The sequence below is a fragment of the Brassica napus genome, chromosome A3 (genome assembly GCF_020379485.1).
Source record: "Brassica napus cultivar Da-Ae chromosome A3, Da-Ae, whole genome shotgun sequence".
Taxonomy (NCBI): Eukaryota; Viridiplantae; Streptophyta; class Magnoliopsida; order Brassicales; family Brassicaceae; genus Brassica; species Brassica napus.
Window position 1 is genome coordinate 35,962,150 of NC_063436.1, and position 14,875 is coordinate 35,977,024.

The window sequence follows — 14,875 nt, forward strand, 5'->3', positions numbered from 1 at the left end:
CTGTTTGTTTGGAATGATCTGTTTGGCAGTGCTGTTTCCCTTAAAAGGAGTTTGCTGTGTGGGAGCAAGCTTCCTTTCTCGCACACTTTTTTTACGGAGATTCACCAAAGCAGTCTCCTTCTTTGTCTGCCTTCTAGCTTCTTCAACGAGTAAATCTGAAGCGGTGGAAACTTGTTTGTCCAATATAAGAAGGCTAGGATCATCACTCGGTAAGTTGTCTGCAGGACTCACAAGACAGAGCTCTCTCGAGGAACTCGGTTCTGTAGTAAGACTCGGTTCTTTGGCTTCCTTCTGTCCTGCTTTCACCCCATTCACACTTTCACTCTGCAATTTCGAGTTCACAGTGTGTTTAAAAACTATTAACAAAAGCCCTTACAGCAAAGATCAAATTCACACTATAAACAAAGCACACATGTTCAGAATCAAGGCATACAGTGGTTCATGTTCATCAAAGCACACTAAAAACAAAGCACACAAGAAACAAAGCACATCAGTCCTGACTCTTCCTAACACTTTGCCTAGTGACTCTCTTCTCTGCAATTTTGGGAGAGGTTTTGGTACTAACCCCGGGTTCTTCAACAGGTTTTGGTGGATTTGAAGTGGTTGTAAGTTGACGATCATCAGATGAACCCTCTCTGTTGGTGATTCCCACCTTCTTCTCCACAGCTACCATCCTATCCGCCAGTAACTTGAGTTCCTTAAGGCACGTCCCAAAGCCAAGATTAATGGCATCAGATATGTCCTTCAAGGACTTTTCAATCTGCTGATGCGTCATCCCTTCACTACCCGCCGCAGGTGTCTCAGCAGAAACAGAAGACCTTTTACGAGCTTTCTTCCGAGGTCTGCTACTTTCTTCCTTCACAACACTCTCTGACTTCACGGGACTCACTTCATTCTTCACTGGACTCACTTCCATCTTCACAACCTTGCGAGTACCGGTGACTGGCCAGCATTCCATGGTCCACTCCCATCCAGGATCATTAAACATGACTTTAATTATGTTATCCGCGGCAGGGTCATCTACGTCTCCGTCCCATTTTGGAAACATTTCATCAAAAGCCTTCTGAACGAAGTTCTTCACGATAGTCTGCAATAAATAAAAGATATAAACTTAGTTAAGTCGTCTGAGAAGTATTTTGTTCTCAGACTACTTAAAGTTAAGTCGTCTGAGAAGTATTTTGTTCTCAGACTACTTAAAGTTAAGTCGTCTGAGAAGTATTTTGTTTACAGACGACTTAAAGTTAAGTCGTCTGGAAGTCTTCCAACAAAAAGACCACTCAGACGACTTAAAAGTAAGTCGTCTGAGTGGTCTTGTGTTGGAAGACTTTCCACACGACTTAACTTTAAGTCGTCTGAGAAGTCTTAGGAGTGAAGTTAAGTACCTGTTTATTGATAGCAGCCTTAAAAAATTTGCGTTGTCTTTTGCCACCCTTGTAAGCCAGCAACAGTGGAGACGGTCTGTTTGGTATGGGAGACCCATAATTAGCACCCAATTCTGGCAGAGCATAGTACGCCCACACTTGGAGCACTTGTATGAACCCATCAACAGTGTAACCAGTTTGCGTCAAGTCTTTTGCCTTCAGAGAATCCATCAGCACCTTAAACGCCACTCTCCCCCATGGATAATTCTCAAATTTTTCTAAATCCATCACTAGCCTTGCAAGACTAGCTGATGTAGCGGATGAGAACTTTTTCCCTTCGATGTACCCTGCGTAGATGGCAAGGTATCCCAGCCGCATGCGATCATCCCGAGACCACTCGTCGCAGTTGTAAAATGCTTCTGTTATCTGTTCAATACTTGGCCCAGTATCGATATCAACACGCATCTTCTCCCAGAAAGCAGCCATCTCCGTCGTAACCTCACACCTTGGATTTTCCAGGTCCTTGATGTAATCGCAGTTCAGCCCAGTGAGGTGTTCAAACTCTATCAGTGAAAACCTCACAGGTTGTGAAACGACAAGACTCCAGAGCTCAAACTTCTTCTTGATGTCTAGCTGGAAAGAGAGCATAAAATGTACCAGCCTTGAAGTCCAACCAAAGTCAAGCTCCTTGAATTTGATGAACACTCCTAACTTCGACGCCTTCAGATCCTCATATTCGTCAGCTGTGAGACAATCACATAGAGCTTTAAACAACTTCGTGTCATCAGAATGATACGAAATGCTCCTGATTGCATCAGGCTCTTCTCCTAATGTAAACATCCTCGGCGGGAATTCTGGTAAATCCATTTTAAGGCCTGCAAATAATCACAAACAACCATCTCAAACAACCATCTCAAACACATAGGTTGCGCACTATGCTAAATGCTATAGAAGACTTGCAGACGACTTCCAGGAAGTGAGAAGACTACTCAGACGACTTCCAGGAAGTGAGAAGACTACTTGGACGACTTCCTGGAAGTCGTCCAAGTAGTCTTCTCACTTCCTGGAAGTCGTCTGAGTAGTCTTCTCACTTCCTGGAAGTCGTCTGAGTAATCTTTCAGCAAAAGACTACAACAATCTCAAAATCTTTTAAACAAAAGACGAATGACTTACAGTTGGAGAATATATTGTCCGAGAAGATATGGTCGGAGAAGATGTGGCCCCAAGCCGTTACAGATCTGCAAATCGAAGGGAAAAGAAGAATCAATACTAAAATATTTAGGGTTTTTCCGGCGGCTAAACGCCTTAATACATGAGAAATAACATACCGGCGGCGGAGTTTGGCAAACGAGATTTCAGATCTGAAAAAAAGAAGCGGACGGTCAGTTTAAACTACGAAAATACTCTACGGCATGAAGAAGAAACGAGATTCGTCGTAATCGGAGAGATTACCGGCGAAGATAACGGCGGAACACGACCACGGTAGGGTTTTCGTCTTATCGCCTTCGAAATCGCCGTTGGAGAGAAACGGCGCTAGGGTTTCGTAAAATTGTGAAATAGTGAAAAAAATAGCTTTTATATGTCCGGTAAATGATCCGGTTAGGTTAAAACGTACATTGGTAAAATTAAAGGTTCGGTACGATGTGGACGACTGAAATATACGTCGTCCGTGTAAATTATTCAACAGACGACTGAAATATAAGTCGTCCACACCCTAAACATAACCCCTAAACTTATTTATCTAATTAAACACTTCATAAAATCAAATCAAACTTGAAAAGTGTTTACTATACACAGAAATAAACACATATTGGTGAAAACTAATTTTTGAAAAAAACATTTTAGTTTTCCAAGATCTAACCCTAACAATACATACAATACTACAACATATGTTTGCCAAACTCCTAAACCAAAGAATATAATGATACACTACTTCCACTCATCTATCTTCAAAACAAATCAATTTTATCATATCTTAATTTATATCACTTAAAACTGTTTATAATTACTTGATTTTTATTTTTCACGCATCAAAATATTTTTTACAAGATTTATAAATTATTTTTAAAATAAGCTGGTACCAGACGACTGAAACTTCAGTCGTCCAGACGACTTCCAACAATTCAGACGACTCATACGATTTACTGGGGCTATATTCGTAAAAATGACTTCTGTTTTTTTGTTTGGTCACAAGGGGCTGAGCTGTAATTTCACTAGGCTTTTAGGTTAGTTTTGCATTTGATTCAAGTTTGGGTATAGGTTTGGGATTAAAATCAAGTTGTGGGTTAGTTTTGGCAAAAACCCCTTTTTTGAAAGCTATGTGCTGTCATATAAATAAAACATGTTTAAATTTTTTAACCCCGATTCTTTGTTTGTTTTGTGAATTATATTTGGCAAAAAGAGTGAACACTGAAACATTAATAGCTTAATAATAATTTTTTTTTAAAAGGTAGCTTAATAATATGTTTAACCATTATATATTTAAGTTATTAGTTTTAAGTATAATCTGAATATTAATAAATAAAACTAAATTATTTACATGTTAATATATAATAAATCAATTAGATTTAATGAGGTTAATGTTATATATTATTTTATAAAAATTCGTCAGTATCTTTTTAGAAAAATTAATCAGTATCATATAAAGCTTACAAAACCAATCACAAAATAAATAGTGAAAGTTGTTAAAGAAATAGCTAAATTTAATGTTATGTATAATTGAGAATAAATTATTTAAAAAAATTACATTAAAATTGTTTTAATTGTAAAATAATTATATTTTTGAAAGTATTGCGAAGAGAAAATGTAAGGTTATTGTAATTTAATGTGATTTTCTTAAAACAAAATACTAAAATAGAAGTCTCAACCATAATTTTAGTATTGATATGAAAAAAATATATATACTTTCATAGTCTAACAAAAAAAAACCTGATAAACAACAAAAATAATGGAAATGGAATTAGATTTACTAAAACAAACAATTAAAATATATATACCAAAAATAAAATTAAACTTCATTAATAATCTTAATAATCGTATTAGAAAATTTAGTTAACCCAACAAAACAGACATTTAGTCTTATACAACAAATGAGACCAACATAAGGAAATGATAAAAATTACAAAAATAATATTTTATACATAACTAAAATAAAATAATGTGAAATTACCATAAATACCACATTCATAGTACCACTTTTCATCTTTACACTAATCACTTTTATCCTCATTTTTAATGAAGGATAAAAGAAACTTATACTCCTATCGTTAATTAATCTAGACTTAGGGTTTAGAGTTGAGGGATGGGGTAAGGTTTTTAGAATGTGAAATTTAGGATTCTAATAAAGACTTAAAAATATATAATTTTTTTAAAAAAATAGTTTCAAACATAATTTTCGATTTTCAGAAAGAAATTTTGAAAAAAAAAATAAAAAAATTTCGAAAAAATTAAAAAAAAACAAGAAAAAGTTAGAATATATAAAAGTATAATTCGAAAACATTATTTATTTATTTTATTTATTTTTTATTTATTTAAATAATGATTTATTATGTATATAAATAACAAGAGTATAAGAGTCTTTTGCCATTTAACGAAGAATGTATTTTTGAAAAAGTGGTGGTAAAGATGAAAAGTGGTACCATAAAAGTGGTACTAATAAAATTTCTCCTAAAATCATTTAAGCTAAAAGCACATGTTAAATGAAAATATAATGAAACAAATTCCGGCGCGAAGCGCGGACTTACCCTATTATAATATATAGATAGTAAAACACTTATATACCATGGATGAAAATGGGTCAAATCCATGGTATATCAGTATGTAAGGAAAAAGAGAAGCACATGGTATCAAGTGATAAAGAAGCCTATGAGGCTGTGTAGAGATAGAGTGATCTCTTCCATCTACCACACTTCAATTATGTGGAGAGAGAGGGTGGTGGAATATATGAGAATCAAAATGTCTCATTTGTTGCTTAAACTTATAGTGCTGTGACTAAGATTTGGGGCCATGTGCTGCACTTGGTGGCACACTAATAGAGTTTATGGACCGATTGGTTGTAATTGTTGACCTTTTGTCTCATTTGAAGTCTCTAAAATATTATAACCAAATAGAAATAAATATGGAGAGATAATGGGAGAATGTAAAATTTGCAACCTCATGGTTGACTGAAGAGTCAATTTCCATCTTTGATTTATTTTACAATTTTAACTAAACATATAGTCATGCCCACATGGAAGAACCAGATTGGTAAAAAAACTCATGTGGAAGAATTTAGCTCTTTGGAATATTTGTTTTCATCAACAGAGAAGAGACCATTGGAGCGTTGAGACAGAGAAGAATCCTCATCGCTTGTGTCCAATACAAACATTGGTTGTGTTGGCTTAGGAAGATCCATTATGGAAGTCAGCATCGACATAACTTGTTTGATGTTTGGTCTATCAATAGCTTGATGTTGAACACAGAGCAAACCAATATGAACACATCTCCCTACTTCAACTGGATTAACTGAATCATCATAATCAGCAAGATCTTCATCCAGTAGATTCATTCCCCCTGTTTCACTCCAAGATTCCCATGCCTGTAAGGTGTTTGAAGAAGTTAAAATTTAGAATCAAATCTAGACTCTGCAAAGTGTTTAAGACATGTTCTTACATATGAGAGAAGGTTTTTGCCATCTTTCCCGTAGCTAAAGCTTGAAATCTCCTTTCCGGTGATGATTTCAAGCATAAGAACTCCAAAGCTGTAAATGTCAGATTTCTCAGAGAAGGTCCCTGTCCAAGCATACTCTGGAGACATGTATCCTCTGTTCAAAAATCAATTTAATAGTTAGTCAAGTTGGATACAAACAAGAAAGAGTTTTAACTGAGCATGTCATGAGAATGGGATTGGTTCCTTACAGAGTTCCTACAACACTGCCAGTGCTGTCTTGATGTTGCTTTCCATGAAACATCCGAGCCAATCCAAAATCCGATATCTTAGGGTTCATTTTCTCATCCAAGAGAATGTTGCTGACCTTCAGATCACGGTGAACAACTCTGAGTAATGAGTCCCGGTGGAGATAGAGAAGTCCACGAGCAATTCCTTGAATGATATTGAATCTCTTAGGCCAATCAATCTCAAGCTTCTTCTTCAAATCTGTTACAGCCAAACTGATCAGCATAAAGAACTTTCTACTTTCTGTTGAAGTAAGCTTGAAGAAAGCTTGAATATCAAGCTATCCTAATCCTAAGAGTTTAGGATCCTTAGAGATAAGGATCAAAGTATATTTAGAGTTATCTAAATATGAGTGTTTCCTATTAGGATTAGGATATCTATAAGCCTTATATAAAGGCATTGTTTTGAGAGAGATTAGTGTGTGAGTTGTGTGATTGAGAGCTTGTGGTTTTGAGTGAGTTTCCACAAGGGATTAATAAGAAGAGTTAGTTCTTGTTATTCATTGAGTTCATACATTCACAAACGAGTTTAAACTACATTGTGGTATCAGAGCTTACGGTATCAATATGAGCGATCTTACCGTGGCAACAGTGAAACCAACGAAGGAAGGAGGAACTTCCTCCATCAAGTGTCCTATACTAAATGCTACAAATTACACCGTGTGGGCCATGAGAATGAGAGTCCTGCTTAGGGTACACAAGGTCTGGGAGATCGTGGAAACTGAAGCAGAAGGTGATGAGAGGAACGACATGGCTATGGCCTTATTGTTCCAATCGATCCCCGAGACACTTATCTTGCAAGTTGGCGAGCTTAACACAGCAAAGAAGGTATGGGACGCAATTAAAGCGAGATACGTCGGAGCAGAGAGAGTAAAAGAGGCTCGATTGCAGACACTAATGGCTGAGTTTGATCGTCTCAAGATGAAGGACACCGAGACGATAGATGACTTCGTGGGGAAGCTATCCGAGATATCATCAAAATCATCCAGTTTAGGTGAAGAGATTGAAGAACCTAAGATGGTTAAGAAATTTCTTAAGTGTCTTCCCCGAAAGAAGTACATTCATGTAGTTGCTGCATTAGAACAAGTACTGGATCTCAAAACAACCACTTTTGAGGACATTGTAGGGCGCTTAAAAACATATGAAGAGCGTGTTGCAGAGGAAGAAGAAGAGCAAGATGATCAGGGCAAGTTGATGTACGCAAGCAACGAGTCACAATCATCTCGTGGTGGATATCATGGAGATAATCGTTACAGAGGATGCGGAGGAAGATATCAGAACAGAGGACGAGGTCGAGGAAGATACTATACTCCGCGTGATGCATCTAGAGTGACATGTTTCCGTTGTGACAAGTTAGGTCACTACGTGACGGATTGTCCTGATCTCAAATTGAAACTACAGGAGACACACGAAGCAGAGAAAGATGAAACTCAAGAGGCTGATGAGCTTATGCTCCATGAGATCGTGTACTTGAATGAAGAAAAGATAGTCCCAAGCAAGTACGAAGCTGGTAATGAGGAGGAAAACGTTTGGTACCTCGACAACGGGGCTAGTAATCACATGAGTGGTGATAAGAGGTATTTTTGTGATATAGACGAAACTGTCACTGGAACGGTCAGGTTTGGCGACGACTCTCGCATTGACATCAAAGGGAAAGGGTCCATCGAGTTCTTGGACCGCAACGGAGAGACAAGAAAGATCCTAGAGGTCTACTACATACCTAGTCTAAGGAGTAACATCATCTCTTTGGGTCAGGCTACAGAGTCAGGGTGTGACGTAAGGCTAAAGGATGAATATCTCATAATGCACGATCGAGAAGGAAAACTGATTGCTAAAGCTGCTAGAACAAAGAATAGACTCTACAAGGTTCGAATGAAGCTGAAAGAGACAATGAGCTTATTAACGACGGAAACAAGTGAATCAGCAAGGTGGCACTCACGATTAGGCCACATAAACTTTGAGTCAATGCAGTCTATGGTTCAACGAGGGCTTGTTGTTGGTATTCCTAAGATAAAAATCGAGAAGAATATATGCGGCTCTTGCCTACTTGGGAAGCAAGCAAGACAATCTTTTCCTAAAGCAACAGCCTACAGGGCTGAGAAATTACTAGAGCTCGTACATGGCGACTTGTGTGGTCCCATAACACCTTCTACGAGTGCTGGAAATAGATATATTTTCGTCTTGATCGACGATCACTCAAGGTATATGTGGACCATACTGCTTAAACAAAAGAGTGATGCACTCGGAAAGTTCAAAATCTTCAAAGAGCGAGTAGAACAAGAAGCAAAAGCCAGGATACAAACGCTTAGGACGGATAGAGGAGGAGAGTTCGTGTCTTCAGAGTTTGACATGTATTGCGAGGAGTCAGGAATCAGGAGGCATCTCACGGCTCCCTATAGCCCTCAACAGAACGGCATTGTCGAGAGGAGAAACAGGACGTTGTTAGAGATGACTAGAAGCTGTTTGAAACATATGTTGGTACCAAACTACCTATGGGGAGAAGGAATCAGGCACTCTACCTACCTGTTGAACCGCATAGCTACGAGAGCATTAAAGGATCTTACACCTTACGAAGCTTTCCGAGGGAAGAAACCAAATATTGCTCATCTACGCGTGTTTGGATGCATCTGTTACGCAAAGATTGAGACAAAGCTGTTGAGAAAACTTGATGATAGGTCACGTCTTTTGATTCATCTTGGAACAGAACCAGGATCAAAAGCATACAGATTACTTGATCCTCAAACTAAACGAACAGTCGTCAGCCGAGATGTCATATTTGATGAGTCAAAAGGATGGAATTGGAAACAAGATGTCACAGAGGAGAACCAAGTCGGAGAATTCAGCATTACTCTAGGAATGTTTGGGAATCATGGTATAGGAAGAGAAGAAACGATCACAGATCATGTCGTGAAAGATGAGATCGAAGAAGAGGAGAGCTCAGCCAGTGAAGATGAGCTAGAAACAACACAACACCCTGACGAACCACCGTTAAGACGATCCGAGAGACAGAGCTCAAGACCAAAGTATTTGGATGACTACGTGTTGGTCGCAGAGTATGAAGGAGAAAAGCTGCTACTAACCTTAAATGATGAGCCAAGCTGTTTTGAAGAAGCAAAAGAGGTTAAAGAATGGATTCTCGCCTGTGAAGATGAGATAAAGTCAATCACAAAACTTGATTGTTGGAGTCTAGTTGATTTACCGCAAGGAGTAAAACCAATAGGTTTAAAGTGGGTGTTTAAGCTCAAGAAGAACGCTGATGGTAGTATTCACAAATACAAAGCTCGTTTAGTCGCAAAGGGGTATGTTCAGCAACAAGGAGTAGATTATGAGGAGGTTTTCGCTCCTGTAGCTCGAATTGAAACTATACGCCTACTAGTTGATCTCGCAGCTTCTCATGGATGGGAAATTCATCATCTCGACGTCAAAACCGCGTTTCTACATGGAGAACTCAAAGAAACCGTATATGTTACACAGCCAGAGGGCTTTGAGATAAATGGAAGTGAAAGGAAGGTGTATAAGCTGAAGAAAGCACTGTACGGTCTCAAGCAAGCACCTAGAGCTTGGAACTACAAATTAAACAAGATCTTGTTGAGTCTGAAGTTCGAGAGGTGTTTAAAAGAGCCTTCTGTGTATCGAAGAGCAGTAAGTGGAGATCTTCTTGTCATTGCAGTCTATGTGGATGATTTACTTGTGACAGGAACAAGTCTAAAACAGATTGAGGAGTTTAAAGTAGAGATGGCTATGAAGTTTGAGATGAGTGACTTAGGAAGACTCACTTATTATTTGGGTATTGAAGTGAATCAACATGATGATGGCATAACTCTGTGTCAGAACAGGTACGCCTTACGGATATTGGAAGAAACCGGGATGAAGTTGTGCAACTCAGTTCAAACGCCAATGGAGATGGGACTTAAGCTGGCCAAGTCTGAAGAAGAAAGCGATATTGATGCAACTAGTTACAGGAAAATTGTTGGCTGTTTTCGGTACCTACTTCATACTAGGCCTGACTTGTCTTACTGCATAGGAGTTCTAAGCAGGTATATGGCAAAGCCTAAAGAGTCGCATGGAGTGGCTATGAAGCAGTGCCTTAGGTATCTAAATGGTACTACTACGCTCGGTCTTAACTTTGGGAGATCAAAGTCTGAAGCTTTAAAACTGGTCGGATACAGTGATAGCTCATACAACACCGACGTTGATGATGGAAGGAGTGTGACTGGGCATATATTCTATCTTGGTGCAAGTCCTATTACCTGGAGTTCTCAGAAGCAGGAGACAGTAGCATTATCGTCCTGTGAAGCTGAGTTTATGGCAGCAACAGAGGCGGCAAGACAAGCGATCTGGTTACAAGATCTTCTTGGAGAAATCACGGGAAGTCTATTCAACAGAACTACCATTCGTATAGATAACCGATCAGCCATTGCACTCTCTAAAAATCCTGTGTTTCATGGGCGAAGCAAACACATACATTCAAGGTATCATTTTATCAGGGAGTGTGTTGAAAAAGAATTACTTCAAGTTGAGCATGTACCCGGGACAGAGCAAAAGGCAGACATTCTCACCAAAGCTTTGGGAAGGATCAAGTATAGAGAGATGAGGGACCTAATAGGAGTTCAAGATTTGAAAGACATGAAGTTCAAGCTTAAGAGGGAGACTGTTGAAGTAAGCTTGAAGAAAGCTTGAATATCAAGCTATCCTAATCCTAAGAGTTTAGGATCCTTAGAGATAAGGATCAAAGTATATTTAGAGTTATCTAAATATGAGTGTTTCCTATTAGGATTAGGATATCTATAAGCCTTATATAAAGGCATTGTTTTGAGAGAGATTAGTGTGTGAGTTGTGTGATTGAGAGCTTGTGGTTTTGAGTGAGTTTCCACAAGGGATTAATAAGAAGAGTTAGTTCTTGTTATTCATTGAGTTCATACATTCACAAACGAGTTTAAACTACACTTTCATGGGAAGAAAAAAAGCAAGAAAGAGACTTACCAAAGAGAAAAGTATCAAGGCTTTTGTTCACCATATATTCAAAGACCAATAACTTCTCTTCACCATCGATGCAGCATCCCAAAAGCCGAACCAAGTTTCTGTGCTGTAGTTTTGAGATAAGTTTTATCTCATTCATGAACTCCTCTTTACCCTGAACAGAGCTGGTGGAAAGACGCTTCACAGCTATTTCCTTCCCATCGTGAAGCTTCCCCTGAAGTCAACATAGTTGCAGACAATCATATAAAGATGCAAACATATCAAAACGAGGAAGAGCTTACTATATAGAAGGAACAGTATCTCTTACCTTGTAAACCGTACCGAACCCACCCTGACCAAGTTTATTTGACGCGCTGAAATTGTTTGTGGCGGTTTGTAAGGTTTGAATCTCAAAGAAGTTTAAACCTGAGACATGTTGTGATTCCAAATCACTCTTCCAAGAGCCTTCTACATTTTCCTTGGAAACAAGACTTGAATCTAATAAACATATAAGCAAAGATGTGTTAGCACAGTGAAATGAGCTAAAGCTCAAATAGACGTCTGAAAGCAAAAAACAGAAAGAAGTTAGTTGGATTCTCACCATTTTGTTTCATTCTGTATCTCCAACAGCCATATGCAGCAAGCACCAAAATCAAGCAAATAGAGAGGCTGAGAGTGGCAATAGTGATAACCTTGATTCGCTTGCTTCCAGCTGAAAGGGACACACAAAAACATTGTTAAGACTCAAGACAGTTAAGAGATTACAAGAAAGGCTCTTTATGAAGGCTTACTCAATTCAGAATGTGCAAGACGAAGGGAAAGAGTCTCTCCTCCGGCAGCAAATTTCACGGTGTCTAACAGCTCCCGGTCCCAGAGCAAACATCCTATTCCTTTAATAAATGAAAAGGCTGTGCAAGAACAGTTCCTTAGACATCCCTGGTGGCACTGTTCTTCATCGCTAAAGCTTGCTAATTCGTAAGAATCTGGAGGCTTTACATTGGCAACATGATAGAAGAGGTCTCTTTCTTTCCCCTGTGTTTCTTCAGAAGAGTTTTCTCGGCAAGATAAGTCCGTGCGTCTCACACACCCACGGCTCCAGTTCCCGCTTCTCCACTCCTCATCTGACTTTGGCTCAAACCCTTTCAAGCATTGGCACGTTGGAGTCTCGGACCTCACACACAAACCAAAAGGTCCACATGTACCATAAAGATCACACGAGCTCACCGGACCTTCAAAGTGCTTAATCCATTTGGTTCCCTCGTACCGTTGAATCCTCAAGGATCCCTCCGACGTTAGCTTGATGGATGACAAATTGAAATTTCTCAGTACACAGAAAGCGAAAACACCAGTGCCGTTGACTACATCTTGAACCATTCCCAACGGATTTATATATGATTCATCCATTTCAGGTATCCCAGTGAACCTCGTTCCCGCCCATGGTCCGCTTCTCCAGTAAGGCGACGAGCCTTTCCATATAATGCCTTGCGAGGGCACTTGTGGGGTGATCTCAGCTACAAAATCCCCAGGTGATGGATCAGTCTCGCTTCTCCACGAAGTCAACACACGTTTCCTGTTGTGAGGAGTATCATACATCAGAGACGTGAGTGGTAGCATAGTATCACCAAGATGCTCAAAGCTCTGCCATACATACTCTCCGGTTACGTTATCCACGAGGACAAGATTGCCGGTGTCTAAAAGCTCAGCACGACACTTGTTAGACGTGAGATCTCCTTCTGATGACCACACTGGATCTTGCTTGCCATCAAGCAAGACAAGGCTTCCGTTGCTGCTGATTGTGAGACTCGCCATGGGGCTGGAGACTGGCTTCTCTCTGTTAGCCACCCAAACAATAACACGAGGAGTGACTTTCTGGAACCAGATTCCAACATACTGGTTCCCAGAACTGTTGGTAGTGAAGAAGCCTAGCTCAAAAGATCCACCAGGAGAGCTGAGAGTTTGGTCTACTGACAAAGGACTTGATGTGGTTATAGCTGCATAGCCAGAGTTTAAGAATAAGGTTGTTATCAAGAGCAAGCATACAACGATACCCATCTTAAGATATGAACAAAAAAAAAAATGTAATTTAAGACTTGAGAGAACAATCCTCCTATAGAGTTTGATCTATAAACATAGAAACTGATGTCTTCTTCTGCTACTTAAAGAGACACCTAAAGTTGACCAGGTTTTTAGATCGCAATACTTGACTTTTTCAAAGTTTCCTTTAACTTTGTATGCGGCAATAATATATCACTATCAATAATCTATTCTTCAAGTTGCTTTCTTTTTTTTTTTTTTTGGTCAATTCTTCAAGTTGCTTTCTATTTTCTATAATTAAACAGAAATAAAGAATGAGAGGTTGAAACAATCCATTTGCGCTAAGTCTAAATAGAAGTCAAAAAATTCTCTCCAAGCGCTGAAAAAATACTTTTCAAAATTCACACTATCACTTTCCATGAAAGAGGGTCCATATGCAGAAGTTACCTGGATGCTACGGAACCTTTTCATATCTGAAATATGTCCTTCAAACTATCATTTAAATCATACAATTTCAAATTGCAATAATAATAATAGTAATAATCACGCATAGATAAATCAGCTTGAATAACTCATGATTTTGGATTTCTTGCAAGAACCCAACTAAGAGAAAAATCTAAAGTACCTATATATTCACGAGGTCAAAACTCGGTCAGTCATTTCGTCGAACATAATCACTGCGCCCCTTACTGAAGAAGCGGTCAAGCAGAGACCAAAGGAAAATCAAAAACATTATTTTAAAGTAATTGTGATTAGTCATGCTGAGATTATCTGGTCGTAAGCGCTTGGATCCAAAGTTTGCGACTTTAACTGAGAAACTTACGCAAACAACAACACAATTTTTTATGACGCGAGAAAGAAAGAAAAAGAAGAATTTTGAAGATGATGATGTTTTGCAAGGCCGTGAACAAGACTCCGGATTTGTCTCGTGTCTTTGAATATCTGAGCCAATAAGGCTTTTCCGTCTCTGGCCTAGACACAAAAAAAAAAAGTCAAAACACGTGCGGTTTGGACATTGAAGACGTACTTCTTAGGTAATCTTCCTCTCTCCTTCGTTAAATTAACTGACTTTTTTGGGTCGTCTAACGATTTTTTTACGTTTTCCACTTATGTTCTTGCTTGTCTTCTTATATTAAAATATCTTAAATCAATATGACGTTTGGCATACATCAAAATGTAAGCGCAAGGTGAAGAGGTTAGGAAAGCAGTCTTCTTATATTAAAATATCTTAAGTCAACCCCCACAAGTGTCCTGGACCAGATGGGATGACGAGAAGTTTTTGTTTCAACGAGAAACGGTACTAAATAGTGAAACGTTTGATTTCAGAGCTGGGTTAAGCAAAGACATCTTATTAATGGTCGGAAAAGCGTTTAGCCGGTCACAAGGAAAGGAGATGCGCAACATAAAAGAAACCGGAGCTCAAAGAGCTTGCCGGAAAGGTACAATATGGCGAGAGAATAAAGGTAAAACCCTAATCTAGCCGCCAAGTGTGTGTGAGTGATTTTGGATCCCTTTTACGTCGCATCCCTTTCTCTTTATATAGCCGACCTGGTGCTCTTTCGTGACCTAGCTCGCGTCGTTTTCGTGGGC

At 38.9% G+C, this 14,875-nt stretch overlaps 2 protein-coding genes across 3 annotated transcripts; both read right to left on the reverse strand.

Annotated features, from left to right (window-relative positions):
* Positions 1–389: 389 nt before the first annotated feature.
* On the reverse strand, positions 390–3,131 carry LOC106357375. 2 transcript variants are annotated; one of them, XM_048762566.1, is made up of 4 exons: positions 2,690–3,131; positions 2,535–2,599; positions 1,383–2,236; positions 390–1,087 (listed from the first exon to the last, which is right to left on the reverse strand). In XM_048762566.1, the coding sequence occupies exons 3-4, from the start codon at positions 2,226–2,228 to the stop codon at positions 491–493; spliced, it is 1,443 nt and encodes a 480-aa protein (XP_048618523.1). In that variant the 5' UTR covers positions 2,229–2,236; positions 2,535–2,599; positions 2,690–3,131; the 3' UTR covers positions 390–490. The 2 variants fall into 2 exon arrangements, with proteins under 2 accessions (XP_048618523.1, XP_048618524.1); XM_048762567.1 differs by having other exon boundaries at positions 2,535–3,131.
* Positions 3,132–5,454: 2,323 nt separating this feature from the next.
* On the reverse strand, positions 5,455–13,441 carry LOC106422478 (G-type lectin S-receptor-like serine/threonine-protein kinase At1g61360). The gene is made up of 7 exons (XM_013863295.3): positions 12,043–13,441; positions 11,853–11,963; positions 11,580–11,749; positions 11,276–11,486; positions 6,257–6,494; positions 6,012–6,162; positions 5,455–5,937 (listed from the first exon to the last, which is right to left on the reverse strand). The coding sequence occupies exons 1-7, from the start codon at positions 13,301–13,303 to the stop codon at positions 5,617–5,619; spliced, it is 2,463 nt and encodes an 820-aa protein (XP_013718749.1). The 5' UTR covers positions 13,304–13,441; the 3' UTR covers positions 5,455–5,616.
* Positions 13,442–14,875: the final 1,434 nt, after the last annotated feature.

What these genes read in the sequence shown, in the direction of transcription:
- LOC106357375 (XM_048762566.1), bottom strand. Translation starts at nt 2,228, where the DNA reads ATGGATTTACCAGAATTCCCGCCGAGGATGTTTACATTAGGAGAAGAG. An exon ending in AGGCTGCTATCAATAAACAG is followed by an intron (nt 1,088 to 1,382) that starts GTACTTAACTTC and finishes TATTTATTGCAG; the next exon opens with ACTATCGTGAAGAACTTCGT.
- LOC106422478 (XM_013863295.3), bottom strand. Translation starts at nt 13,303, where the DNA reads ATGGGTATCGTTGTATGCTTGCTCTTGATAACAACCTTATTCTTAAAC. An exon ending in CCTTGATACTTTTCTCTTTG is followed by an intron (nt 6,495 to 11,275) that starts GTAAGTCTCTTT and finishes TGGCTGTAACAG; the next exon opens with ATTTGAAGAAGAAGCTTGAG. An exon ending in GGCAGTGTTGTAGGAACTCT is followed by an intron (nt 6,163 to 6,256) that starts GTAAGGAACCAA and finishes ATTTTTGAACAG; the next exon opens with AGGATACATGTCTCCAGAGT.